Source organism: Trematomus bernacchii, unplaced genomic scaffold (assembly GCF_902827165.1).
Source record: "Trematomus bernacchii unplaced genomic scaffold, fTreBer1.1, whole genome shotgun sequence".
Lineage (NCBI taxonomy): Eukaryota > Metazoa > Chordata > Actinopteri > Perciformes > Nototheniidae > Trematomus > Trematomus bernacchii.
In genome coordinates this window covers 8,417,861-8,445,577 of record NW_022988097.1, presented here as the reverse complement: position 1 = coordinate 8,445,577, position 27,717 = coordinate 8,417,861, and the positions used below count along the sequence as shown (strand labels likewise).

General features: G+C 41.0%; 1 protein-coding gene across 1 annotated transcript in view; it reads left to right on the top strand.

Annotated features, from left to right (window-relative positions):
* The window catches only part of gria3b (glutamate receptor, ionotropic, AMPA 3b), a 77,415-nt gene that overhangs the window by 28,360 nt on the left and 21,338 nt on the right, over positions 1 to 27,717 (top strand). Inside the window, exons 4-9 of the mRNA XM_034121441.1 lie at positions 10,558 to 10,745; positions 21,752 to 21,805; positions 22,702 to 22,863; positions 23,507 to 23,674; positions 24,125 to 24,229; positions 26,183 to 26,284. Of these exons, the coding sequence (XP_033977332.1) occupies positions 10,558 to 10,745; positions 21,752 to 21,805; positions 22,702 to 22,863; positions 23,507 to 23,674; positions 24,125 to 24,229; positions 26,183 to 26,284 (779 nt within the window). The remainder of the gene's footprint in view (positions 1 to 10,557; positions 10,746 to 21,751; positions 21,806 to 22,701; positions 22,864 to 23,506; positions 23,675 to 24,124; positions 24,230 to 26,182; positions 26,285 to 27,717) is intronic.

The following is a 27,717-nucleotide window of genomic DNA, read 5'->3' as shown; positions in this document are numbered from 1 at the left end:
CTAATAAATGATGTCATCAGAGACTCTAAAATATATCTAAGCTTGAGAAGCTTGCTGTGCCTACTCTCATTTTCTAAGCTGTGATTGGATAAGCGCTGTATGGGGGAGGGGTTTAGCAAAGGGTCAATTGTGTTTCTGTCCTTTCTTTCATGGCTGTTGTTTTATTGTTCTCCATGGCTCCACTTTTTTCTGTCTTGAGAGAATCAGGTTCACCTTGAACTGAGCAGCAAGACAAAAAACGATGTGAATGAAGATGAAAATATGACTGTCCTCTGACTGTGAGAAAGCACTTAGATTTTCCATTGACATTTAGCGAATAGCAATCTGAAGAGAGCAGTGCCAGTGATATTCTGTGGTAAGCCCTGGAGCGGCCGTCGCTTTATATCCATGATGGTGTTCTGACACACAGGATTTAGCCCGTCTCACAATACCCATCGCCACATCAAGGTGTTGATGACATATGAATAACAATGTCGGGTCTCATGTCGTAGCTTTCCATCATAGTTGGGGGGGGAAGCAATTCAACACGTAGCTGCTGCAGTGGAAGCACAGAGCTATTTAATTTTATCATTTAACTGCTGACAGTTGAAATAGTGTTCGATGTCATAGCCTCATTATAGCTACAGGAAGTCAAATAGTCTTTGAACAAAAACCTGCCAAGTGGAAGCATTCAGTCCAAAAATATCTCCAGGGAACTTCTTTCATTGTCTCTTACAATATTTCCAATGACCCCAACTGCTGCGGAGTAAATTCACCAAACTTATCTGTGACATTAAGATGCCTGTAGAGTATTGATCATTAGATTTTGCTGCATTATTTCTAACCACAAATGGAACAGCTTATTGTAAAACATGTAAATATGTGCTAATTCTGACCTACTGCATGACCCATATCCAAAGTGTATGCAGGCATTTATAAAGAATTTACTGGCACCCACTTGTCAGATGCATTTATTGTTAAAGGTCTTAAAAATGTCAAATATTGCATTTAAATGTTACTTCTTATACCAGAACACAGGCCAGTCCGTACAATGCACAAATACATGAAGTACACCCAATCTGTCCTTGAGAGAAATATAATAACTTTCTAAAGTTTCCTTCATTATCACTCAGCTGTCTCTCAGACGACAGTCGGAACCTAAACCCTTAATCAAAAAAGCTCATTGAGGTTTCTCAGAGTGGAAGTCATATTATGCTTCTGTGGGTTTTAAACCAAAGTAAATTGATTAAAACAAATAAAATGATGCAAAGTAGGATGTGCCACTGTTTTTTTTACAGTCAAATATATTATTGTGGTAGGTTTTCAGTTCTTTTCAGTATATGTGCTGCAAAGCTAGCAGTGGCAGACAGGATTCCCAAAACACTGCAAGCTTTTACACTGAAACATGAGTGTTTTCTTTTAAATTATCCATACATTTATTTAAAAAACAGAGAGCATTTTACACATTCTAACCATTTACAATGTGGTGGAAATTGCGTTTTGGCTGCCTTAATGTGCTGTTGGAGTAATTGGAAAAACAATGTTCTGATTAGGAAAATACCATACCAATGTGTATGCAATAAAATAAAACACATTTTTTATAGTTTCTATTTTGTGTCCAAATGATGACTTCAAGCTCATAAAAACACCAAAATACAAAGAATGACTTCCCAACTCAGGAATGGGACTATCCAAGGAACACGTTATTACACTACTGGCATTGGTGACGACTGGGCTCTCTATGTCTACATCATTAATTATTTTGAAGCATGCTAAAAGTAAAACAACAGATTATCAGATTGATAACATTCTGGTTCAGCAAATCAAAACCACTTGGCTTTGTAATGAACCCTCATAACTCTCCACTGCCCCTGTTGATCGGCTGTCTAACAGCAAGACAAGATAACTCCGGCCTGGCACAATTGGCAGAGAGATGCGCAAAGAGGGCCAAGAGGCTTGTGCATGGGAGAATTGGATGACCGCACATTGTTAGCCTCGATTTTTCGAGCTCCTGCCAAGCTACTGTAGATAGGAAGATAGAAGGACAGATATGAGGGAGGGAGCAATCAGGCGGTGTCAGATACACTGTAACTAAAGTGAACATTGCTCCCTATTCTTCAGCAATCCCTCTAATTGGCCATCCAGAGACAGTTGCCTTTGTTCCTTTTAAAAGAGTCAAATAATGATTGCCTCCCGCTGCTCTCCTGGATGCCTTTGATGGCAAACTAAATCAAGTCTGTCCTTTTAATTTGATTGTACTCATTTGGCATAGCTCTTACCGTTGTAAACAACATAACAAATCAAGCTATGTGATACACTATCAAAAGCATAGTCCAAACTCAATGTGATTAAACACATGCAGACAAGCATGCTATTCCCATTTCTTCTACATAATCAGTTAAGAAGGGGTGGTGACATGTTTTCATGTGCAGTGCCATTAGTGTGCAGATGTCTAACAAGCCAGAGCAATATTTTTCTCAGACTAAAAACCATCAGCTGCTTTTTTTCCCTTTTCATTTTTTATACAAGTAATTTCTATCCCACTCTGATGCATTTCACACAAATAATGTCTAGTCAAGTGCAATATTGTCACCCACAATTGTTGATTTATACTCTCTGCTCACAATGTGAGATAATAAGTGTGAATGCCATCTCCGACTGCATCCATGTCTATATCATAGACTGCCGTTTGTTTCCTTGGCTTCGTGGTTTCATCACAGCCACTATAATGGCCCATCAGCCGCACACAGCTGAGACTTCACACACACACGCGCACACACACATATGCCTCTTGTGCTTTAGTGGCCCTCTCCTTCACGCCGGCTTCATAACAACTAAATTATGCATGCGTCAGGAGAATAAATCAGCTTGGACACGCTGACAAGAAAGGGCACAACAGAGAAGCCATAAAATGCACAAGAAAAATAATATTAAAGAAATATGGATGAAGCTATGCATCAGTGGGATTTTCTATCTCTTTTTATTTTGCACACATAAACTGGTATCACAGACAAAGTGACATCCCAATATAGATAGCTCCACCTGCCGTAGCAACCTCTGTAATTCAGTAACCCTTTGAGACACTACAAGTCAAGCACCTGTGCTTTAAAAAGACGTGATACGAGAGCCATCGTCTGTCACAATAAGCACACAATAAACCTCTATGCTCTCTCAGTGTCCTCTTTTAAATGAACCTGGAATAAAGCCACTTTATTACCTACCCACTGCTAGCTTCAGCAGCCATGAAATTACTGCTTCGAGGGTCTTTCATTATAACACAATGTCCCGGCCTTCGCTTCCTGCAGCCATTGTAGAGGTTGATTGCTTTGATGTTACACTACAGTATGTCACAGGGCCAATTTGTTTGTATAAACCACACGTAAAAAAACATATGCCACTCTCAAGCTAAACACGAGTAAAATAATATTCTTTCATTAAAGGTAAGTCCGTCTTCTGTAATATTTCCCCCACTTTCAGCTGATCAGCTAAAGCTGCCCAGAGAGATTTGTGCAGGAATTGATCAATCCCTTCTAACACACACAGACACTCACACACACACAACTGTAGGTGTGTGTTGGCTGCCCTTTGGTGTATGTCTGCTGATACGTCACAGTGTGCAGCGTGAGTGAGATTGAGGGAGACCAGGGAACAAAGACGGACAGGGAGAGATGGAGAAGCTCTGAAAAGTCTGTGGGTGGATTTCTCCTCCCTCCTGCATGTATGCTCTTCTAAAGATACAGACAGCATGCTGCTTCTGTTTGATTTGACATGCGCTGTCATTTTGATTAGGACAGCAGTTGGCAGTGAAACTGTTTTTGGTTATAGGCCTACTGTAAACACCACATCACAGTCTTGGCTACACACTTCCTTCTCCCGTGGGCAGTGGCGAAGAAGCGTATACTGTAGCTCCGGCTATAACATTTCTCTTCTAAATCACATAAGTAGAATGGACCTGTGTTCGAGTCCATATTTTCTTCCTTCTTTAATTGCCACTAGTTAAACACTTTCCTTAAAGGCACCACTATTACCATGTCTCTACAGATGCTAAGAGATCTTAATCTTCATCACCCACCAGCCACTGATTGCCTGTTTGCCTCTGTATATACTTTGCCGGAGAAGTCAAGAGTACGGGTCATATAATTCCAGCAAACACAGCCTTTTTTTGGTATAAATTGCGGGCCTGTGCCAGATGACTAATGAGAGGAAATATGAAGCTGTCTCCCTATCCCAGCCCAAGATGTTGATCTCCACAGTACAAACACTAGGGGGATCCTCAGAGCCCTGTGAGCATAGTAAGCCCAGAGGCAAACACACACCAAGCCCTAAACACTGTTACTATTTATTTTGGCTTCCTCAAAAGACAATGGGGAGAAATTAGCTCTGAGAATATTTCAAAAGTAGAACACACATATTGAGATGTACTGTAGCTAATGAAGAGTGAGAGTTTGACAGCTGGAGGACTTTTAAGTTGACATTTCAAGTGTGCTTACGGCACAGGGGGTTAAAGGAAACATTGATTAAATGAGCACCCTTCTTGTAATATTCAAAGTTTGAAGGCTACGCTCAAATGTTCACGTTCCGTCCAGAAGATTCCAGAAGTAACATCTCAGGGTCTAATCTCCTAATCCATGTTATGCAATATTGCTATGACAGAACACAGCTTTGTTTGTTTCTATCTTGCAACTAGTATCTATTTTCTATCAAGCACACCATTAATGATTCATATATAGTATAAACATGTTTTTCTGGACACAAGTTATTAGTATATGCGCATATAAACGTAACTTAATCTCCATAAAGAATGTGCAAAAAACAATATATCATTCTTTTTTGTACTTTGGAGAACAGACCCTTTTAAAACAGATTATATATAGGAACAGGTGTTAATCATCAAACCCTAGCCAATCCACACAATTATAAATCCAACCATTATCTTTGTGGTTTGAATTCAGTTGTTCCTCAGCAGGGCGTTTGAGACTCTCATATACCAGAGGAGAGAGCAGCCACATTTACTGTTGGCTCAACGGCCCTCGCCTCTTTTTCATGCGTGTGCTTTAGATCTTGATCCTTCTGAAATGAGTTCAGACCAGCCCCTCATTACTTACTTTTGGCTGCTAGAGTCAGCTGCTTTTGGTTCCCATTTTTATTGTGTAAAATAGTGTAGTTGATGCTGACTTATTTACTTACATTTCATTATTTGATTAGATCAGGAGATTAGATTTGGGATTGATGTGGATTAGTGTAATACCAGCGATGACACAGTGTGATGATGCAGTGTAGCTCCAGCGAGCGGTATAGTCGTGGCTCTGAAGCTGAGAGTCGACTGTGGCTAATGCCGAGCTGGATGCTTAGAGAAATTTGCAATATGGTTTCTCTGATTTGCCTAGTTAGCCCGGATCAGCTGCGAGATATGAGAGGTTGTTGTGAGAGAGGGAGAGAGAGTGAGAGAGAGACGGAGGCCTGTGACACTCTGCACCGTACCCTAATGAGAGGCATGGAACCAAAGGAGCTGGGCAATGAGATTAGATGCAACTCAATTCAATTACCGCTGAGCCGCCACGGGTGACGCTTCAAAACTCATCCTGTTACGATCCGGTTCACAGACGAAGGAGAGGACCGCAGCTTTCACTCAGCCGCTGTATGCTACACTGCCACAACATCTCATTCGCAACAGCTCTGATTTATAAGCACACAGGGCGTCATTAGGCTCCGTCGGGATTTGGTAGCAGACTCTGCAACGTTCCGATATAGATTCAAAGGAAAACGCAGAAATAATTGAGTTTTCACCCATCGCAGCCATTTATACACTGCTCCACCAACGGCAGAGTTGTTTCAAGTGTGTGTTTGAGATTAAAGGGACATTTAATGCCCTGTTTTGACTTGGAACACTATATATTAAAAAAGGAAAATCACTCAGAACCGGACATTCATCCCTATGGTCCTGCTCTGCTGTTAACCCACAATCACGGACACTCCCACTCTCTACTCTTCCTCCCTACGAATACTAACTCTGCCTGCTATTCAATTCAGTGAGTCTTGTAAGGCTGAAGCAGGAATTACAGAATGCATTAGGGAAGATACACTTAGACATCTCTTCGCACAGAAGCAGTAAAAGGCTGCAAAGCAAACACAAAAAGTGCAAAACAAAGATCTCCAAATGTACACGTTTGCCGACATGCAGCCAAAACATATTCAAGCATGTGTTTCCATGCAGGCTTCTCTCAGCTCAGGCAGACTTAAACGTCAGAGATTACCTCTGTTCAACTTTGACCTGCATCTGACATATCAGCCAATAAAAACACTGATTGATTTTGTCTGTATTTTTTTATTTCGTGTGCAATATAACACCACCAGACTATAAACTGCAGCATTGCTCTCATGCATCAAATAAAGTCTGGTGGTGGAGATGTGGCCTTGCACTGCAGGAGTATGCAATACAACTCAACGCTATTAATTCCTTACAGAACAGTTTTTGGTCTACAGACAATTGCTTCTTTTTACTCTGGAAAATGCAAATAATTTATCATTGCATATAATAGACTGGGATAAAGATCAATTTACATTATGATAAAATACATTTATGCTGGCGTCTTAATGACTCAAAAACGTATTTAGTGTCAAGTTACTTTATAAATATTTTCCAACCCAATGCGGGCCCCCTTTTTATTTTCTAGGAATTTGCTGCTCAATTTATCAATTAATTGTTTGGTCCATAAAATGTCAGAAAACACTGAAAAATGTCCATTCAAATTTCTCAAACTTGCCCCAAATAATACTTAAAGGTGGGGTAGGTAATTTTGGAGAAACCAGCTCGAGTGCGCTAGAATTAGAAAATACACAGCCGGAAGAAATCTGTCACTTCCTTACAGAGCCCCTCCTCCAACACACACGAACGCGCACATGACCAATGAGGGCACGAGATAAGTTTGTGCACAGATGGAAGGCTGACAGGCAGGTAGGCCATCCAGTTATTTTAGCCGGGCCGGCTAAAATGATTGGTCGTGCTTTTTACAGCGCCACGGCTTCCACAGATGAAATCTTTTTATGTATTTATTGTCAAAGCATTTAATTTATTCATTGCTATCGGGATGTTAAGAGCATTCCATGGAATATAACAAAAAGTGTTTCTGAACTAAATTACATACCCCACCTTTAAGTCAGTAACTATATGACATTAACTCTGGTTATTTATTTAACTTTTGGTTGACTAATCGATTAGTCGACTAACAGTTTCAGTTGACACACAATGACCTACCTGTTTTATCCATGTACTGTGCTATATAGCATCTCTTACATACGAAGGGAAAGTGTAGTAAATTGCAAGGCATACTCTTAAACAGCTATACATATAAAATAATAATTCCATTTTTGTTTAGTATATACATTTAAAAATATGTCACACAGTAGTTACTCAATAACCATCAGATACTGTGACAAAAGTGAGGTGTAGGAATTTATACAAACACATAAAGCATGCAAATCAGGAACTGTGAGTCATGCGCACCAAATGTGAACAAATATCAGTTTACACATTTTACTAGACTACAAATGTCAGAATGTTTTTACATAATGCGTTTGACGACAGCTATTATTCAAACATGTTAAAACTCTTACTGTCTAGATGGCATGATTGGCTCTGAGGAGCATGATCAGGCGAATCGGCCGCATGCTGCTGCAGCATCTGCACAGCGGGGATTTATAGCTGGTGATAAGGAAATCTTGTTGTTGTCTTCCATAATTTATGTAGTTGACTGTATTACATTTTTAGATGCAACACAACTGTGGAGCTCATGAAGACGACTAGGTGAAAGGGATTTATAGCTTTCCTCCATGTTGGAAATAAATATCAAGCATTTATGAGGAGTATGCAGTGCTGGAGCTGCTTCCATTGATTGGCTGGAGCTGAAATGGACTCTGATCCAAGAAGGTTGACTGGCAGTAGTAAATGTATGCAGACAAGCGTGGACTAACAAAATTATTTCCTATTTTTTACTTGCTGGTGGAGATGAGAAACGAGCTGTCAGTCTCGTTGCTGCTGTCAGATTAAGTTGCGCTCAAAGGATTTTGTTCCCTTTTCGATTTTGAAGTCTAAATCACAATAAACAAACTTTTCTGCTGACAGTGGAAAGAAAGTGCAGAAAAAGTAATCCATTTCTGGACAGACTATTTACCACCAGAAGATTCCATCTCTTAATTTCCATACAAATGTAAAACTAGGCAGGCATGGAATCTCCTGTGAATCTTAAATGAATCCAATTGTTCCAACACACTTCAGGGTTTGCTGGAGGCAGGAGGAGATGTGCGGCGCACAAATCAGCAATTTCAAAATAAAAGCCCTCTGTGATTCTAATCTGATTGACAGAACATTGTTTCCTTCAGTCACATATAGAGTTAGCATAATGCATGTTCTTTTTGCACCTCAGATCTCGGAAAAGAAAATTGGAAAATGCACAGATTTTATAAAGACAGAACACTACAGATACATATATGAAGCTCGAATCCCAGGAGTGTTCTTGTGTCTTTCAAGCAGCATAGGAGCAACCAATTACACTGATACTTGAAGCCCTTAAACAAATACTCATCCTATCATTTGAACCTATATACATGGCATGTCGCACACATGGCATGTGATCGTTCATTGGCATTTTTACCTTTACCATCCGCATTCTGTGCAGTTTCCAACCCAACAGAGACCATTTTGACCCAGTTAATCTGCATGACATCTCTTAATGTGAGAAGCTTTTATTGCTGGGAAGACTGCCATGCTATCCAGCTGGCTTGTGGTTGGTGAGGTTCTGAGCATTTGCCTGAGGAAAATGAATAATGCATCCATGTTATTCAAACCTTCGTTCTGTAACTTTTGCTTTAGGTAGGGGCGATGTGCGGAGGTATGCTACATGAGCGACTGCCGCTGCTGAGCTCATGTAAAAATGATGATACTTCAAAAAAGCTTCAGATGTTTTTCTATTCCCTCCAAGACTTCTTTCATTTTTCTGAGGGAATTGTGTCCAGGTAAAATAAGAAAAAGTACATTTGAGGCCTTCACAGCACACTAGCTTCATATTCTTATAGTGCCGGGGTGTTTCATATTCCATGTTCAAGTGTTGCTACTTTTAACCACCTCCACGACCCAGAAGCCTCAAAGGGACTATATTTGTTGTGCTGCGAGTTACATCCATGAACTATAGGCGGAACTCCACGGAGATGTGACCTGATAACTGCGGATAGGGATGATAACCTTGAGGTCTGGCAGGCTGATGTCTCCAGGCAGCGTGCCCCTGCTCTTTTGGACAGATGACACACTGTGCGTCGGTGTCCGCTGCTCGCTGTGCTGCTGGCCTAAAGATCATCTGCTGGAGATGTGGCCTCACGACAGGAGCGAGGCGCACACAGCGCAGCGGTCTCAGTGTATTTACGAGTCCAGAAAAAAAGACTGCTTGACCATTCAGACGGAATGGAAAGGAAAGGGAATTGCAAAAGCAGAGAAATTAAGAGAGTCATAAAGTGCTTTTCTTGCTATAGCTGTTGTTGTGTCTTTGGTCTCTCTATGCCGGCTTTGTTGGCAGACTGCAGCCGGTTCATAGAGATAAGGTTGTGCGAGAAATGGCTAGAAATATATGACTGAACAAAGCTGTAAGGACTGTTTTTTTGAGAGAATTTGCATAATACCCAATCACGTAATATTAATCGTGATATAGGATCTGTATATGTCTGAATGTGTGCCAGAATCTGCTGTTGCTGCAAGTTTTATGTCCCTTTACGCTATCTGTTAACCACACGACGGACAATGAAGAAAGAGAGATTGAAAAGAAGCTTATTTGCAACTGCATTGTCCGTGGCTAAATGAAATACCAGCAGTGTGCTTTATTTTCATTAATAACCTTCATGTTCATTCTCGCCAGTTGAACATTGGTGAAGAGTTAAGCCATTCTTATTTCAGCCTGCGCTACGTGCAATCTATCCCACCAGAAATAGGCTGCATAATTCATTTTGTGCTATGTGATTTGACCATGGTGTTTCTGAGCGTCCTGTTAAATGAAAATATTTCACGTGTAAATTAATCATTAGCAGGGCTTATTCTCCATTCTCCTGCTACAATAATGATCTCTTTCTAGCGCTGGCCTGGATGAATCTTTCATTGTCTTTATCTTTAAATGAGTTGGCACAGACGTTCAAGGAGACATGGGCCGTGGTGTGTTTCACCACACTGTCAAAGTTAACATGTGGCTGAGCTAAGTGCCATCATTTAATTGATGCCAAGCGCAATAACATCACCCGCTGATCTTTTAATAATATGGAGATTCGTGTCCTTTCACTTCATTATTATATTGCCTTCTCAACATGCAGATGTAAATTCACAACCGCTTCCACATTTGCACACAGAGTCTAGACTCTAGACAATATTTCAGGGCTCTTGCAGACTTTGGAATGCTATTTTAGATTGTAATGAGATGGCCTTTAACCTTTTGGATTCAAGCTAAAACCTCTCTAGAATAAATTAGCGGCCTCTCAGTTATTGCATAACATGGTTACTGTGTGCAGGTCTAATCCTCTGGGTCTCTCCTTCTCTCTCTCCAGGTTTCTCTATTCTGCAGGCCATCATGGAGGCAGCAGTAGCTAACAACTGGCAGGTGACCGCTCGCTCCGTTAGCGGCACAACCGACGCATCAGAGTTCAAGCGCATCATTGAGGAGATGGACAGGAGGCAGGAGAAGCGCTTTGTGATTGACTGCGAGGTGGGCAGGATCAACACCATACTGGAACAGGTGAGCCTCGCAGTCACCGTGGGAACACCTGAACATTATATAACCAAACGCCTACGCTGTCCATCGATTCTAGCTCTCTTGTTTATTCCTGCTTTAGTCACATACTCACCAAGCATATTTAACGTACACACTGACAAATATCAAATCCACACTCTACTATGGAACAGTTCTGGTGTTCTTGATTTATGTATAACCAAAACTGGGTGAGTGGAGTTTGAAGACAAGGGCGCTAACGATGCAACGAGGATCTACCAAAAGATGCTACTGAGTTGCATTGTGGGAAATTTGATCCATTATTCTTTTTAAGCTGCTCTAATCATTTTCCCCATAAACAATGGATGAATTGTGTTACTTTCAAAGGTGTAGATCATAGTGAATAAACCCACAAAGAATTAGCACCTTGTGGTTTTAGGGCCAGCAGCTTCATTATTTTGATTCACTTTCACCGCCCTTATTAGCGTTGCTTTTGTCCGTCGAGGCAGCTGTTTTCAGAATCTATAAAACCCTGGTTTACACTACTTGCCCAGCTCAAATTGGCACACTGTCAAAGTTGGTGACTATAGCTGGTGAACATAGTGGAGCGTTTAGCAACTTGAGAGCCACATAATTGCCTCAGGATTTCGTGGTATCAAAAGGAGCAACAAAGGGTGTATATATTAGTGTATTTGAATGAATAGTGACTCCAAATAAATGATAATGTTACACCTCAGCTACACTATGCCATGTTTGCTTTTAAGTTGATAAATGGCAAAAAGTGGCAAAAATACAGTCCATACATGTTTTTTTACATGCGAGTCCCCTTACTGGAATTGTTACATGTCTCTTTGATTTAAGAAAACCATTCATCATTTAATAGGTCTTTTCACAGCAGACATTTTGACTTGTCATAGAAGGACTAGAAACACGTGTGATGGCTCCGTTCTTTTCAAGTGTCTCAGTGAGTGACAGTGAGCCAGCATGCAAAATATCAGGAACCTGAAATCAAAGCAGCTAAATGGATGTCAGCCACCATTCATTTGATTATTTAAACCTAATGCTTTTTCCTGTTGTAACTTGTCCGTGTTTTTTCTGTAAAAGAGGTCTATTCTATATCTCCTATGGCGTTTTTAATGTAGCTTATATTGAATTTTCTTATTTTTGTGTAAGCACATTAAGGCTAAACTGTGTTAAGTTGAATATGACGCACAGCGGTAATCCTATAGCTGTTGGAGAGGCAATGGTAGGTGTTGTGTGTTTGCTAAGGTTGAAGCCGGCTTGTTTAAAAATCAGTGCATGTTGAAGCTTCCCGAGAGCCTGAGGCTGAGAGGTCCGAATGTGAGCAGCCATTTGGAAAGACCACTGGATGATGCATTCTTTGTAATCCTCTTCTAACAGCCCCAAACCCCTCCTTTCCTCCATCACGTCCATTGCCTGAGGAGGAAATGAAAGGTCCACCAGCCCTTGTAGTAGGGGAAAACACAATTACCATGAATAGATGAGTGGCTATTATGCCAGGCATCTCCTCTGTTGGGCTGCCCCGCTCCACCCTGCTCCGCTGTGCTTTCTGCTCATAAGCAATCAGCTCCGGTTTGGATTCTGCTCTTTAACAATCATTTAGATATTTGCTTATTTGTGCCTCGCAATATCCCCTCAATAAGTGTTGGATTTCACTTATCTATCTTGTATGAAGCTAATTTGATCCCAGAGTGGTAGTTTAAAGCAGAATAGCTTTTAGTATTCATTTGCTGTGACTAATTTAATTGTTGTGCTGCAAATGTCCTACCAGTTACTATTGAGGGACTACAGTATACTGAAATATATTTGCTTTTTGTGTGAAGATGATGCATCGGCTTTTACGAAAAGCTTAGAATATTAATTACAAATCACATGTGAGGCATATTAATGGGTGTTTCTTTAATTGCATTTCCCCTTGTCTTGCAAACAAAATAAGGATGCACTGCAATAATCCGTTTGATGTTCTTCTGTCTTTTTTCCCATTCATTATTTGTTGTTTTTTTCTTCTAGAGGGAGCTCTTTCCCTTCCTTTACCTCAAATCATCACCATCATACTTTCTTTTCATGCCTTCACTTTTTTTTAGCAGGGTTTTTTCCAGCAGCTAACCTTCAAAGCAGCAGTGTGCACAATTTGGCCTCTTGTTTCAGCGACAACCTCAGCGTGGGATTTTTGTTGTTGTTGGAGCTAATTGAAATAATCTGGCTAGCTCTGGCAATATGGATGAGTCACATGCATTCATGTGAGCTGCTGGACTCTACTCTGCAGCCGCCCCCCTATTGGGCCGTACCGTTATACATTGAAGCAGGGATTGACTGTCTCCTACGAGGGCAATCACACCAAAAATTGCTCCCACTGTCAGCTATGTGGAGACCCGCTGCTTCTGCCTGCTGCTGGGCTTCTATTAACCAATGATTGATGGATGGAGTTTCATATATGGGCAGAAGTGAGGGTTTGAACAGAACCTGTGTGCAGAGGCCAGTGTCTGTGTGTCGCAATGTCGATGTGTCACTTCAATCTGTCAAGGTCACTTCTGTTGAGAGAGGATCATGAGGCAGGACAGATCCAGCCAGTTGATTGCTGGGGGAAATGGGGAATCAGCTCAGTGGCTTAGTTTTATGATTTCAGACGGAGTAATCCAAATACCGAATGGATGTCTTTATACCAGGCAATGAAGTTCATGGAGTGTAGAGCTATCTTGAATGGACGAGTGTCGAGGCTCCACAATTTGGTTCAATTGTTGCACACAAAGCAAACCGTGCTGCTCTTCATTAGCACCACTTTTGATCCAGCGGCTGCTAATGCTTTAGTCCTGCTGGGCCTTTGATGCTCTACTACAGTTGTTAACCACACCGTTAGAGTGTTTCAACATTTCTACGATTTACCTAAATATTTAAAGGGCCAACTAGTGGTAGTAGTATATAAACACAATTCTACACTCGAGAAAAAGAAATGCTGCAAACAAATGGTTGCTTTCATTGTCGTCAAGTCTATTGCTTATTTTGGTTGTTTGGTTTGTAAAATGTCAGAAATTAGTGAAACATGTTGATCAGAGTTTCCTAAAGCCCATTGGACGTCCTTCAAAGTGTTGTTTTGTCTTCAACTCAAAGATATTTGGATTACTGTAAAATATACAAATTGAGAAGCTAGAAACAATTTTAATTTTTTTAACCTTAAAAATGTACTCAAGCTGATGTCCTATATATATTGATTATTAAACAACAACAAAAAAACAACAAAATACAGATATTTATAAGATATTTAAAGCATTTCGATATCACTCCACTACAACCTGGTAAATCATTAAAAGCAGATTATATTTTGATACTTGTATACGTATGAATTGCCTTTGTCTCACTAGTATAGTATTATTATATACATTTAGTAATTTTACACTGTAATACTTTGATGTAAGAAATCATCAGAGTTCTTCTGTAGAGTTTTATCATGGGGGACTAATAATATAAGGAGATTTACGTCTAAGCCAGGTGTGTCAAACTCAAGGCCCGGGGGCCAAATCCGGCCCGCGACTTCATTTTATGTGGCCCGCAAGAGCTTGCAAAGAATATAATACGTTTATTATACGGTTACATGCTACTTTACAGTATATCTATATATGTTCATTTTAATTAATTTCTTATTTTATAGTTATTTATCTTTTCTTTTTTTTATCTTTGATTTATCCTTAATTTTATGAATCTGTGTGAATCTGTGCTGTCCTGTTTTTCACTCTTACCCTGTTGCTGTTAAACCACTGAATTTCCCCACGGGGATTCATAAAGGTCCATCTTAACTTATCTTATCTTACAGAAGCATGTTGCCCATAAACTATATGTCCCACAATGCATCTCATGTTGTGACATGCGCACTGAAGAGACTTGCAATTATTTGCCCTAGACTTCTGCTTTCAGACGTAGTTAATTATGAAGTTATTACCCTATCCAATAATAATCCAATGCAGAGGCAATAATATAATATAATACATTATTTCATATATATTATGTATTTATATATGTATATTTATATAGTTACAACCGGCCCTTTGAGTGCAACCATAATGCTAATGTGGCCCACGATGAAATTGAGTTTGACACCCCTGGTCTAAGCCATCCCCAAGTGGCCGTTTGAGGAGCTGCAGTTTTTGGCACCTCCATGTCATCTTCATTTTTCAGCCCCAGTGGTTGCTGCTTTATTAACACACATAATCACTGGATGCACCTCCTCTACAATCCCAGGCACACTCAGCTGAATGTCACTTTTATTAGCTTCATTTATCACCTGACATGATGTAGAAACATGGTCAGGAATGTATTTGCATACTGCTGCATCAGGTGCAGTGTTGTTTGCTCGTATAAGAGCAGAGTGTGTCTCCCGACACATTTGTTTTGGGGTGCTGAGGAGAATGCTACACCCGCGCTATTATCATTTCATGCTGTAACAACCACTCAGGATTTATCACCCATAGGACTTTTCCATCAATATACTGCACTGCAGATAAATTAACCCAATAGCAATCCTTCCCTTACGACAAAAACGGGAGAGCCTCTGCCAGCTCTTGTCACTGAATCATATCCAACGCATGTGTTTCATTCGAACAAGCTAGGTTTATGATATTAAATGCTGAGAAAACTAAAACTACAGTATGACAAATAAGATAATGGTCTTAGTATTACTTCCACTTGTTGTAATGACAATGTTCCAGGGTGAGTGTATGTCGATTTGTTGAGTGCCTGCATGTGTGTTTAACAGTACATATGCTCATGACTAATCTGGTCCATCGATGAGATTTCACATATAGCATGATATCTGCCTTTATGCACCTTCCTGGCTCTCTTCCCTTTGGGGATTTCTTTGCTGGAGTCTGCTCAGAGGCAACAACCTGCTCATCACTAGTGTAAAGAGAAGCAGGCGAAGGGAAAAAAGGAAAAAAGGATGGCGTCTGGGACAGGCCCAGGGCACGCAAGCTGTTCAAAGACAGTCAGGCAGTGAGCGCTCTGCCAGACGAGGAGCTGCATTTTCATGGAGGAAAAAGAAAAACAACTGAGAATGATTCAGAGAGAGAATACATCTGGGGATTTGTTAGGACAACATTCTGCCGCCTGCAGAGGCATGAGGGGTGGCCATATTGCCTCCCCATGGAGAATTGGAGATTCTCCATATTCCTGTTTCTCTTGAATGGAAAAGTGGGAGAAAACCCAGCCTTATATGTATTTTAGAATGTAAAGTCTTTATATTTTATCAACTTGGAATAAGAAAGAAATCTGACCACTGTAGAAGTCATGGGAGAGTATAGAACTCCAGCAGCAGATTATAATGACAGCAATATGTCGGATGATGCTTAATCATTGACATGATACAGAAAAAAGGGTGAAATAACACTTGGTTAAGTTAAGGGAAAAGTTGTATACTCATGTAACATATTGGCAAACGAGTAAAGAAAGATATAAATACAAAATGTGCCACATAAAAACCCTCACAGGAATTCAAACCTCCTTCAGACATTGACTCTGCTCTCTCGTAACACTTACTGGCATGTGTCACGATTTGACACAGAGATATTTGCCAGTAGAGAGGCAAGAAAGTGAGATTTACGTCTTATATGTCCTACGTATATGAAAGGTGCTCCTGATTTCAACATCCTCTTATTGTCAGTGGGCTACTGAGTCAAGTGGCTCACAGATAAATATCCAAAACCCTTCTGCTTTACGCAAAGCTATAGAATTAAATGGGATTCAAGTGTTATCATTAAACACAAAGTGACCTGCTGACTCCACAACTGAATGAGATGCTGAGACCGATGTGCTGTGGCTCTGACAATTTGCACCTATATTTATAACTGTATCAGTAACACAGTCTTATAAAAATACTCTCCGTAAACGTTTATCTATCTTGCAAAATGAGCCAGATCATTTTCAGTGAAAAGGGAGTAGGACATGTTGCTGTTTCAGGGCCAATGTTTGACTCACAGGTATAATGGCCTCCCAGCTGCAGTATCAGGGATTCCCAAGGTATCAAGTCTCACATAGTTCCTGTATCTAGACGTTATCATTTGAATATGAGTAAGATGTTTCGGAAATCTACAGCGGATGTGGGAAAGCGAACCCTGCAGCTTCCCCTCCTATCTTTAGGCATACAGTATCGTGACTGCCAAGAAAAGCATCTTAGCCTCAGTCACTACTGGCTGTTAATTAGAAAGCGCTCCAGCAAGAGCCCTTCTACTAAAAGCCTTGAAGCAGAACTGGAGAAAGGAAGGTCTTTACTGTATGTGTCAAAGTATATGGTTCACTTTAAATAGCCCCATCCTGTGTGAAGTGGAACCCTTTGGTATCACTGCAGCCAGTAAACTATGGGGGACCGTTCATGCTAATATGATTATTAATGTTCTGTAAGTTTTGAGCCATAATCATAAAATGTGCCGTCACTTAAGCTTTGATCAGGGCTTGTAGTAGGCTTAGGTATAGCAAACTTGACTAATAGTGTTCATGGTGATGGAGAAACAGCTAGCTTGCATTACCTGTCACATATGTTACTGCAGTCAACGACGGTGGCCGATTTAGAGCTAACACTAGCTACATAATAAATAGCTTATGGAATCCCTCAGTTATACTGATGTATATTATCATCAAGTTATTTCCTAATTAGATTGTCCAGACTGAGAAGCAGCTTTTCCTGTCAGTCTTTGAAAGTGCTACGTTACCTTATATAATGTTAGCTTAAATATCTAATATCTATGACTGATTGTCAGAAGTGACTTAGCAGCAGTTTTTATTATTACCATTGTCATAAGTAATTCAAAATGAAAGTTGTCTGTCTAATATAATGTCTATAATCAATTATTTATAGCACTTGTTTACCGTTTTCAGTGTATTGTTCATCACCTCCCAATGGATGTAGCACTGATCCCCCTAAAACTTGTTGGCCAATGATTAACTCCTGGTCAATAAGGCCTCTAATGCTGATTATCTTCACAGTCATCAAAGTACACGATTAATGGTATACTCAATCTTAATTAAATAAATTATTCATTTTAGTCAAAGGGAAAATGAGAACAAGTGCTTTGGTCAGCTATTCCAATGTGATGGATTTCTTTATTTTATATTATTGAAGATTTGTATGTTTGAGTCATGGAGCATTGGTGGGACAGAACAATCTTTATAACCCATCTCCTCCGGCTTTACAATTGTGAAGGTTGTTGATTTTGTGGTCTGTTTATTTATTTTAGGTAGAATCTAAAAGCAATTGCATGATTATTTGCTTATAAGCCTCAGTGAATGGTAGATATTTAAAAACTCTGGGGAACCAATCATTTTCAGTCCGCTCTTCCTGTATCTCGGCAAACTCCACAGTGGAAAGGTTGAACTGTCTGGCGTTTATTGGAAATGTGTAGTTGTAGTTTTACGTTTAGGTCTCTGTCTGGCGGGGAGCGAGTCACGGCGACTCTGTATGAGGGTGAAATCAAGGTCACACTAGTTGTCTGTCCCCATCAGGCTTTAAAGAAAACTCTAGTCTAAGAAATACTGTCTTTCCTTTAGCAGAAGAACAAAAGGTGGTGTAGCCAGTTGGTGGATCGATGTGTAAGAGGCTACACTGTTTGAAATAGGAGAGGGGAATGGCATTATTGAAGGGATAGGAAAGTAAACACATTTCTTCTCGTCAGTGTCACTGGGAAACAGAATAATTGGTTAGTGGGCTTGTGTTTGTATGTATGGGCTCTAAAGGCAATAAACAGCAACAGAAATCAATTCAAATCAAATGGCTTGCAAAAAATAGAGGGTGATGAAAGCAGTTTTTTAAAGATAGTGCCAAATACCCCGGTCTGTGTTTATGCCGATGTCAATTCTAAGCTGAAGATGATCAGCAAAACCATAAAAGCATTGTTAATGAGAAATTTAATGTTTTTAAACATTTTCATGATTAGCCTAGCTTAACATAAATACAGAAGGCAAGGGGGGAAACCACTAACTCATCTACCATTGCCTCTAAAGCGCATTCATTTACAAATTGCAACTCCATTTTTTAATCCATCTACAAACACTGTCCCTTTGTGGATTATTTTTATTTTCTTTAAACTGTTCCCCCTGTCTTTATGCTTAACTTAGCTAATCAGGTTGTGACTCCAGCTACAGATTGGCATCATTGCTCCTTTTTAACAATCACAATCTGGCAGTCCGACTACTTTGCACATTTACATTATGTAATTTAAATAGAAATCAATATTGTGAGTCCTAAAATCTGGAAATAACAAGTCAGTTGTTTAACGTGTGTGTTGTTAGAGGCCTGAAATAGTTGTAAAAGAAGCCTAAGAGATTTCACGTTTTGATCTCCAACATAAAATATGTCAGTAATTACTCCACTCGTAAATGTCCGAAGCTTCTTTGTGTCATTAAAATGACGGTTGTTGACAAGTGACTAAAGGAGACTACAAAACGCCATCACACCAAAACGACCCCGCCTTTAGCTTAGCGGTGGTGATGTGCGGCCAGGCAGCCATGCGGCCATGTTGTGGTTTGTTTAAAGCCCGGTGTGAGCTTTTTACTTCTGGCGATTTACTTAATGCTTCAAAATTCACAAAGTGGTGTTAATATGTGGAGATTATCCTACTTAAGAAACGTGTTCAGTGTCATGAATGTGTGTTTTCCACAGAGTTTATTTTCTGCAATTTACCGAAATCCAATGGTAAAATCCAATTTCTTTATGTCGAGGGACCCTTTTGTAAAGCTAACTTCCGGGCGGCCTAAATAAATGAGTCATCACTGCAACACTCTAAAACCAGCTTTGAAGAGCAGCCGTATTTTTCCTTTTTCGTCCCCTTAAGCCATAATACTACCTTTTTTTTTCTGTTTGTATGCAGAATAAACAATATCCAGACTAGACACAATATCTTACTAAGTGATGTTTAGTTGTTGGTCGTTGTATTTTTAAACTATAAACAGAACCACATGAAGCTCTTCCCCTGTGTTTATAGTCTTTATGCATGATATACATCCGATTAGCCTACTCTAAGAAAATGTGTTTCCCAAAACCATGCCTTCTTAGGTCTGTAGCTTAACAGTATTTTGCACTGCCGCTCAATTGTATACACCAGTGAGCTAAGAAAATATCTACTTCTGTCTTATCTGAGCAAATATTGTTTTCCATAATGGCGTGTTATTGCTCAAATAGTTTTGGATTAAAATGGAAATACAAGAGAATCTTTTCTTATCAACATCATTAAAAGGCAGTTATCACCATATGCAGTACCGGAGGGATTTGGGGCAATCAGCGGTGTACACAACAAGTTACAATGAGATCTCTCCGTCTCAACTGGAGTCGGGTCTTGCGGTCTGCCTAATTAAAGGGCTGAGGGGAGAGGTTGGCGGAGGTTGTGTGTCATCAGTGTCTCGCCGTGCTCCATCCCAAGGTTGCTGCTTGTAGCTGTTGCCAGGCTGACTGTGAGCTGCAGGCGGGAGGTGAGGCCTTTCTCTGCCCAGCTCCAACGCAGGTGTGAGGAGACTTACCTCCAGGGTCAAGGTTAGCACCGGGTGAAGCAGTGTGAAGCTTTGGGGTTTGTCCAAGAAAATGCAGCAGAGCTAAAAGTCTTGAAAGCTCGACTTTGGAATAATTACACCCATCTAGCTGCGCTATCAGAGGCAGAGATTTATTTTTATGGAGCTGTCTGTCATTTTCTCATTAGACTCAGATTGATGGATTCTAAACGCCAACACCTGCTATTTCTGCATTATAATCAGCTCATTTCCTCTCTGTTTCTATTTCTCTTTCTTGGTTTGTTCCTCTCTGTCTGACACCCCACAGTGTTGGAGGTTTAAAACCATAATAATGGGGAAGCTGTCATAGAAAGCTGACCCACTCAAGCAGCTTTATACTATAGCGTGGCGAAAGGCTTTGTGTGTTTATACTCCCTCGTGCGCTGAAAACTACACATTTCCCTTTTTCAAGAACAACCTTCAGATTTCCGAGAAAGAAGTACTAAATCACAGCGAGGATTATTGTTTGGCGCTACCGTATACTAGCGTACCCAGTTCAGTTCAAGTTCACAATGGATCAATTAAAAGCTGTCATTCTAACGGGTGAAACTGGAAACGTCCTTTAAAGATCTGTGTTTTGCCTCGGATGTAAAGACACACGTTTGCTTTTCATCACTCTCCCCTACTCAGCAGGAAAGTCGTAAATGATCCAGGGTAACAAATATCCAACATTCCCCGCCTAACACGCACACACACACAAACAGATGATAAACTGACAGTTTGTTTTTGTGACAGAGCCAGAACATGTGCAAACATGCTGATTTTGTTGTAAACTTGTGTCGCTGTGTTTGTAGAACGCAGATGGAAACCGAGACATGGTTGACAGGTTTCTGCATGGCAGCCACTCAGAAGTCCATCCACAGCAGACGGCAAACTCATAAATAACAGACCTCCCGCGGCCCAGTCAAAAACCTTGTCCAGCATGTAATGAGAAGAAAAGCCAAGACAATATAGGGACTCACTATTTGATTTATCTGTAGGCCGAGAACAAAAGGAAGAAGAAAATCTGGAATAAAAAGCAGCATATGGTCTAAAGTGATGGAATGGCTTAGAACACCACTTACTATTTTCAGTCTGGCTGCGTGGGTTGAAACATGCTGTTATGCTCCGAAGGTGTGATGTTTTCAAAGCAGAGCGAGATCTACATCTCACTGTCTCCCTGCACATTCCTTTGAAATGTTTTTTGTTCCCTATTTCTACCTTCTGTCCAACATTTGCTGGGCACTCATGTCTCTGCACCCTGAATCACATCAAAGTGAGCAGAATATTGAAGGGTTTTCCACATTGTTCCTGTTTCTCTCTCATTACCATCTCCTCCTTACGAACACTTCTTGTTATAATGCAGATGGCTTTTCTTTGTTTTGCCTACAGTTGGCATCCTGCATGCTCAAAGGCATTTACAGAGATTGTTGTAGCCACTTACACAAGTCGTGGCTCTTAGCTCTCTTCTCATGGGTGGTTTACTGTATCGATGTTTTTCTCCCCCATAGGTTGTGACCCTGGGGAAGAACAGCCGTGGTTACCACTACATTCTGGCCAATCTTGTGAGTAATAACCGAGCCGCTCCCCTGGGAGGAAGTGGAACCTGCTTTTGCTGCGTGTGATGCGACTAAGTCTCAGCCATGAGCACTAATGTGCCTGCACAATAAGTAGATTATAGGCTTTTGTATGAAATCAGGAAAAAACAAAGGCGTGTATATATTGTGCTTCTTTCTTTCTACTGTATATATTTGTCTTATTATATGTATTACTCATGTTTAATCAATCACAATCTAGCATCAGACTACATATTTACCATAACTGAATATGCCCATATTTTTGTTATAGTTTAATGTCTACAAATAAACAGCATTTAACCTTTTTTGCCATTCTTGGAGGGCAGCCATCTTTTGCTCCCACTAAATGTTAATTTAGCCTTGATATTAGCATATATTTTTTTAGAGGGGGCCGGCCCCGTTTCTCACTGGCTGATCCCCTGCTGCTTTTTCACCGACTTTAGAAGTTGTGATTATGCAGGCAAATGCATGTCTCCATGACCCAATGCCACTCTTGAAGACGACTATTTGACCATAAAAATAAGTAGCTCCATGTTATAGCTCTGGGTTAAAGTAGGACATTTATAGTCAGCTGGAGCAGTAGAGGATTTTGAAAATGCTTCAGAAAATGTTATCTTTTTGGTTTCCTTAAATAAAACTAGGCCAGGGTAGGCCAATGTTAATGTTTTGTCTTTCATGAACAGACACAAACAGAATGTCTAACGGCAGGTTGTTTTTCAGCACATGAACTCAGGTTACAGCAGAAAAACATTTTCCTCTGTGTAATGGTAAACACATGTCTCTCTTTTATAGCTGCTAACATGTTGTGGTGCTTTCCCCCAGCTTTTATTATATAAAAAAAACATGTGACATGAATCCCCTCCTCTCCTTTTGTCTCATCTCAGGGATTTACTAATGTGAGCTTGGACAAAGTCTTCGCTGGTGGAGCCAACATTTCTGGGTTTCAGATCGTCAACCCTGAGAACCCGATAGTGCAGCAGTTTATGCAGCGCTGGGAGCGGCTAGATGAAAGAGAATTCCCAGAAGCCCGAAACACTCCTCTGAAGGTACTTTGCTTGCAAGGCCTTTCATTTCGCATGCAGAATACACCGATCAGCCCTTCTGAAGTGCTCTCCATCGGTTCCTCTCATCCTCTGTTTGCCTTTGTCATTCTGCCTTTCCTCCCACCCCTTGCTTCCTCCTCTTTGCTTTGCTTCCCTTCAAGCAATCAATATATCGATAGGCGGTGCGAGGCAAGGTTATACTGCAGTTTCAATTTACATCTAATTAAACAATGATCAAGGAAGAAATGGATTTTGAATGGCATTTAATTAGATTTGGTCATGGTGCTGTGGTCAACAAACAAGTGGCTCAACCCTCAGTGGTGAAAAGGTCAGGCGAAGTTTGAGGGGAAGTGCGTGGGAGACAAAATCACACATAAGTGCTCTGTTCACTTCTCAACTCTCCGTCAGACGAGTCTTGGCTTTTCTAATGAAATCTAATGAAGCTATTTTTGTCATAAGCAAGGCGTCAGAGCTTGACCTAACCCGGGGGAACTGAAATCAACATATAGACTGCACCAACTTCCACTGGGTCTCAATTTACTTATAATCCAGACCTTGAAGGTTATATAAAAACTACAAAAACGGTAATCTTATCTCATCTTCTGCCTTTCACCATGTGCACTGCTCTCTTTTGTACTTTGTTCAGTACACTTCAGCTCTGACCCATGATGCCATCCTGGTGATAGCAGAGGCCTTCAGGTATCTGCGGCGCCAACGTGTGGACGTGTCTCGCCGGGGCAGCGCTGGAGACTGCCTAGCCAATCCTGCCGTACCTTGGAGCCAAGGCATCGACATCGAGAGAGCTCTCAAAACGGTAGGGGGTGGCGGGAGAAGAAAAACAGAGAGAAAGGAGAGGAAGAGTGGCATGCTGATAACTAAAGAAGAGGCTAGAAGAAGTGAAGCAGAGATAGGGAGCGAGAGTGTGATAAAGATGGAAAGTGACAGAGAGAAGGGAAGAGAGCGCCGAGCTGTTCTCCTCCCTCCGCCTGCAGATATCTCTGCACAGAGCTCACTCAAATCCAGGCTCTCATTACCATAAAACTACATATTTTATTAAAGCGTATCCAGTTCATCATTTGATTAACAGACTGCGCACACTCTTGTAGCTCCATGGACACAGGCATCTTAATACCAGCTATATATGCAAAGTGATGGCTATTACACATTCCCCTGTGCATGTCTGTGTGTCTGTCTGTGTGTCTGTGTGTGTGTCTGTGTGTGTGTCTTTCTGTGTGTCTGTGTGTCTGTCTGTCCCTCGTGGTAGGTTCAAGTGAATGGCATGACTGGGAAGATCCAGTTTGACAACTACGGCCGCAGGACCAACTTCACCATAGATGTTTATGAGATGAAAACAGGTGGGCCGAGGAAGGTAAGTTGAAACAGAGACCTCTATCAACTCCATTCCATCAACTGTTTAGCATACACAGTGGACAGCTTGCTCACGTCAAGGTTTATCATCATTACTTCGAAATTGTGGAATTTGGCCATCATGTAATTTGAAATGTTCCGGTAGATAACAAGAACTAAACTCAATGAATGTTGGACAGGGATGCTAAAAAATGCCCTAAACTATTCTGAGGGAACTGATTGTGTGAAACTAGGAAAATTGAAGCGAGCCAATACCTCAGTTTATTATACTGAGGGCTCTTGCAGTCATGTGGGAGCAGCAGGGCTTACAAGACAGTGCAGAGTAATGCTAATTGCCTTTCTCTACCTCTGTAAGGTGGCAGCACTGATGAGGCAGCGCAAGACACACAAATCACACACAGCCTGCGATCGCATGGCTCAAACTGCCCTATCAAAGGAGTGATTTAAGACTATTTCCCTGCCATGTGATAGCGTAGATATGATTTTTGGTCCTCTCCTGACAGTAATTACCATTCAGATAACCAATTACTATAAAGGGGATCCAAGAATCCCTTCTGGCTCCTCTTCAAAATGGTAATTCCCAGCGGTACGTTCGCATTATAACCGGAACCATATGATGACCCCTGGTTTTATTTCCTAACCTAGAGTTCCAAGCGACATCTGGGAATTTCTCGTTAGCTGGATAAGTGTTGGCTCAGTCTGATATGACATGTGATTACGCTGCCTGCCTCCTAGGCCTCTTAAGCCCACACTTCAGTTAGCATCGCACAGCCAAACATGGAGGAAGAAGAGAGAGAGAGAGGGTGGGAGAAAAGAGGTCAGGGGGGAGAGAGTGAGGGAAGATGAGACAAGTGGGGCAGCAGTTTGTCAGGACCTCAAGCCCTAGTCACCCCTTTGACAGTTTAAGGATGAAGGTTCTTAGCTGTGGCTGTCAGCAGTGATGTATGGCCTGATATCTGTCCCAGCTGCTCAGACTGAGATCAGGACTTTGCCTCCGGAGCAGAACTCCGTGACACGGCTTCACAACAGCCTCGTCCCCCGAGCATAACTTCTCAAATATCGCTGTCGGACAAGAGTGGCGGAATAAACATTTAAAAGCTTTCCCTGCTCTGGCAAGTGCACTAACTAAAGCCATAGCTGTAACCACCATTTGTAAAGCTGAAGTTTTAGCGCCTCCACTTGGTGTTTAAAAACTCTGCACTGTTGTACACCTGTCTGGCCCAAACATTTAAAAGATCTGAGGGAAAAGAAATGTGGACCAGATGTGACGGGGGAGAACTTTGCCAGCAACAGTTAGACTATTGGCAGCAACATATGCAACACGTTTCATCGTGAGCCAGAGCAGCCATTATTTCAGATGGGCAAACAAACACTTGACATTGGTTTGACTTAAGCATCTGTACAGCAGCATACAGAGAAACTACAGAGGCAGGACTGTGCAAAAGAAACTGTGCAGCCACTGGAATATTGTGCTTAATTATTAAACGTGTATGCAGTTCACAGGCCTTAATATCAATTATTTACTATTAAAACCTGCGAAACTGAAGGTGGGGGGGCTTGAAGCTGTCTGCCGTATGCTCATGCAGATAATTGTATGCACATTGAGCTGTTTGAACTGATGTAGATCGTAAAAACCAATAGTAGATTCTCATAATATCTTTGATCATGACACCAACTGCATGTTGAATATAGAAATATCAATTGCTTTTCCCATGCTTACATTCCTTGGCCATTTATGCCGTTTAAGCATTCTGCCCATTTGTTGCTTTTTTGGTCGTACTACTGTATGGGCAGAGGGAGCAGGCCTCTGGGAAATGCCATGTTTTTTTTTTTTGTTAATGAGCCCTGCATCATAGCAGTTCCCTGTAAAATGTCGAGATGTTGCTACTATGTGCTCATTTACATCCCGTGCGTGTGTTGGAATGCATCACTTACCGCTGTTTTCTCTTCGCAGATTGGGTACTGGAACGAGTACGCACGATTTGTAAATATTATGGACGCGCAGGTCACCAACGACTCAGTGGAAAACCGAACGATTGTGGTCACTACTATTATGGTACACTTTCCACGCAGTTTTAAATGTTTCACGTATTCTGCCACTCAAGGTCATGGTGTTGATTCCAATGAGTGATACATTCTGTCCTGGGCGGGTAGAACCACATCTTTTTTGTGTTGCTTTCCATCCACTCACTACATGTTGAAACAGTCGGTCCGTAACGGGGGAGTGTTTCAACTGTATCCGTGTGGGTGTCAAAGCATTTTGATTTTCCATACTTCAGTGGCCTGTCGTAGCAGTGACATCACAATAATGGTATAAATGATTATGGTTGACTCCATCAATTACAAAAAGCATACAAACGCATACGTAAGTAAACCTGTCTGTCCTCATCAAGTAAATGTTCAATGACACCTGGGATAGACTGGCCGAAGAATGACTAGAGGATGAAACTGCAATGGTTTCTCAAGCCGGGCAAAGCAAAATAAACAGTATTGGAGGAGGGATACGCAGGTTTGGTATTTCTCCTTGTTATCGCCTCTCCAATCTATTTTGTATTGCTCCTACACATGTTCTGTGTTGAAGTATAACTTCCTGTCAGTGATTTAGAAGGGGATATTCCCAGATCAAAGCAAGATAAACAAGCAAAATATCTTAGATTTATTTATATCAAACTGTATTTACTCAACTAAATGTTCCAGGTTTATTGGATAGCTTTGTCTGCAAATGCATTTAGTGACTATAATGGCAACATAATCACCTGAAGCAGTACCTCAATTGCTGCAGACAAACACTTTAAGAGGATTAAGAAAGGATGTTCAGAAAGCGATAATTATCTGTGGTATTTATGCAAAGTTAGGTCATCTGTATTCCAAGGTGTTACTCTGTAGCGACAGGAAACATTTAACAACTGTTGGTGAAAAATACAGTCAGGAGGTAAACATGTGTTAACTCGAGGGGGAACACTCAATGGATTCAAGGTGAGGGGATACGTTCAGCACAGAACAAACAAACCATTGCTCTCCTACTTGCACTCTAATTGTTTGTGGCTGTAATGACAATGCCTGCTCTCCTGAGCGGTCCTTTTGTTTGATAATGACCATGTGCTCAGTAAGAGAAAAGACGATCTGCACCAGCGTTTTGAAAAGGAGAGGGAAACTAGCACGCTCCTGCTCTCCTGATGTAATTATTTTTTTATGGGGTATTTTCTTTTTGCATTTTTTTAGAACAGCTCTTTTTTTCCTTTTCTTTCCTTTTTTTTTGGGAATGATCAGCATTTAACTGCGCATTGGTGCTTGAATATGTTGAGATACTATGGGCACTCTGATCCCTCTCCTGTCACTGGCATTTACTTATGAAACCCATCCCCATTCCCATCCCCACCCACCTCTGAGCTGACCCACACCTTGCCTACCAATGACTCCCAGCCCTACACAAACTCATTTTGGCCTTCTGTATTCTCCTACACTAAATAAATAAACTCCCCTCCGTTA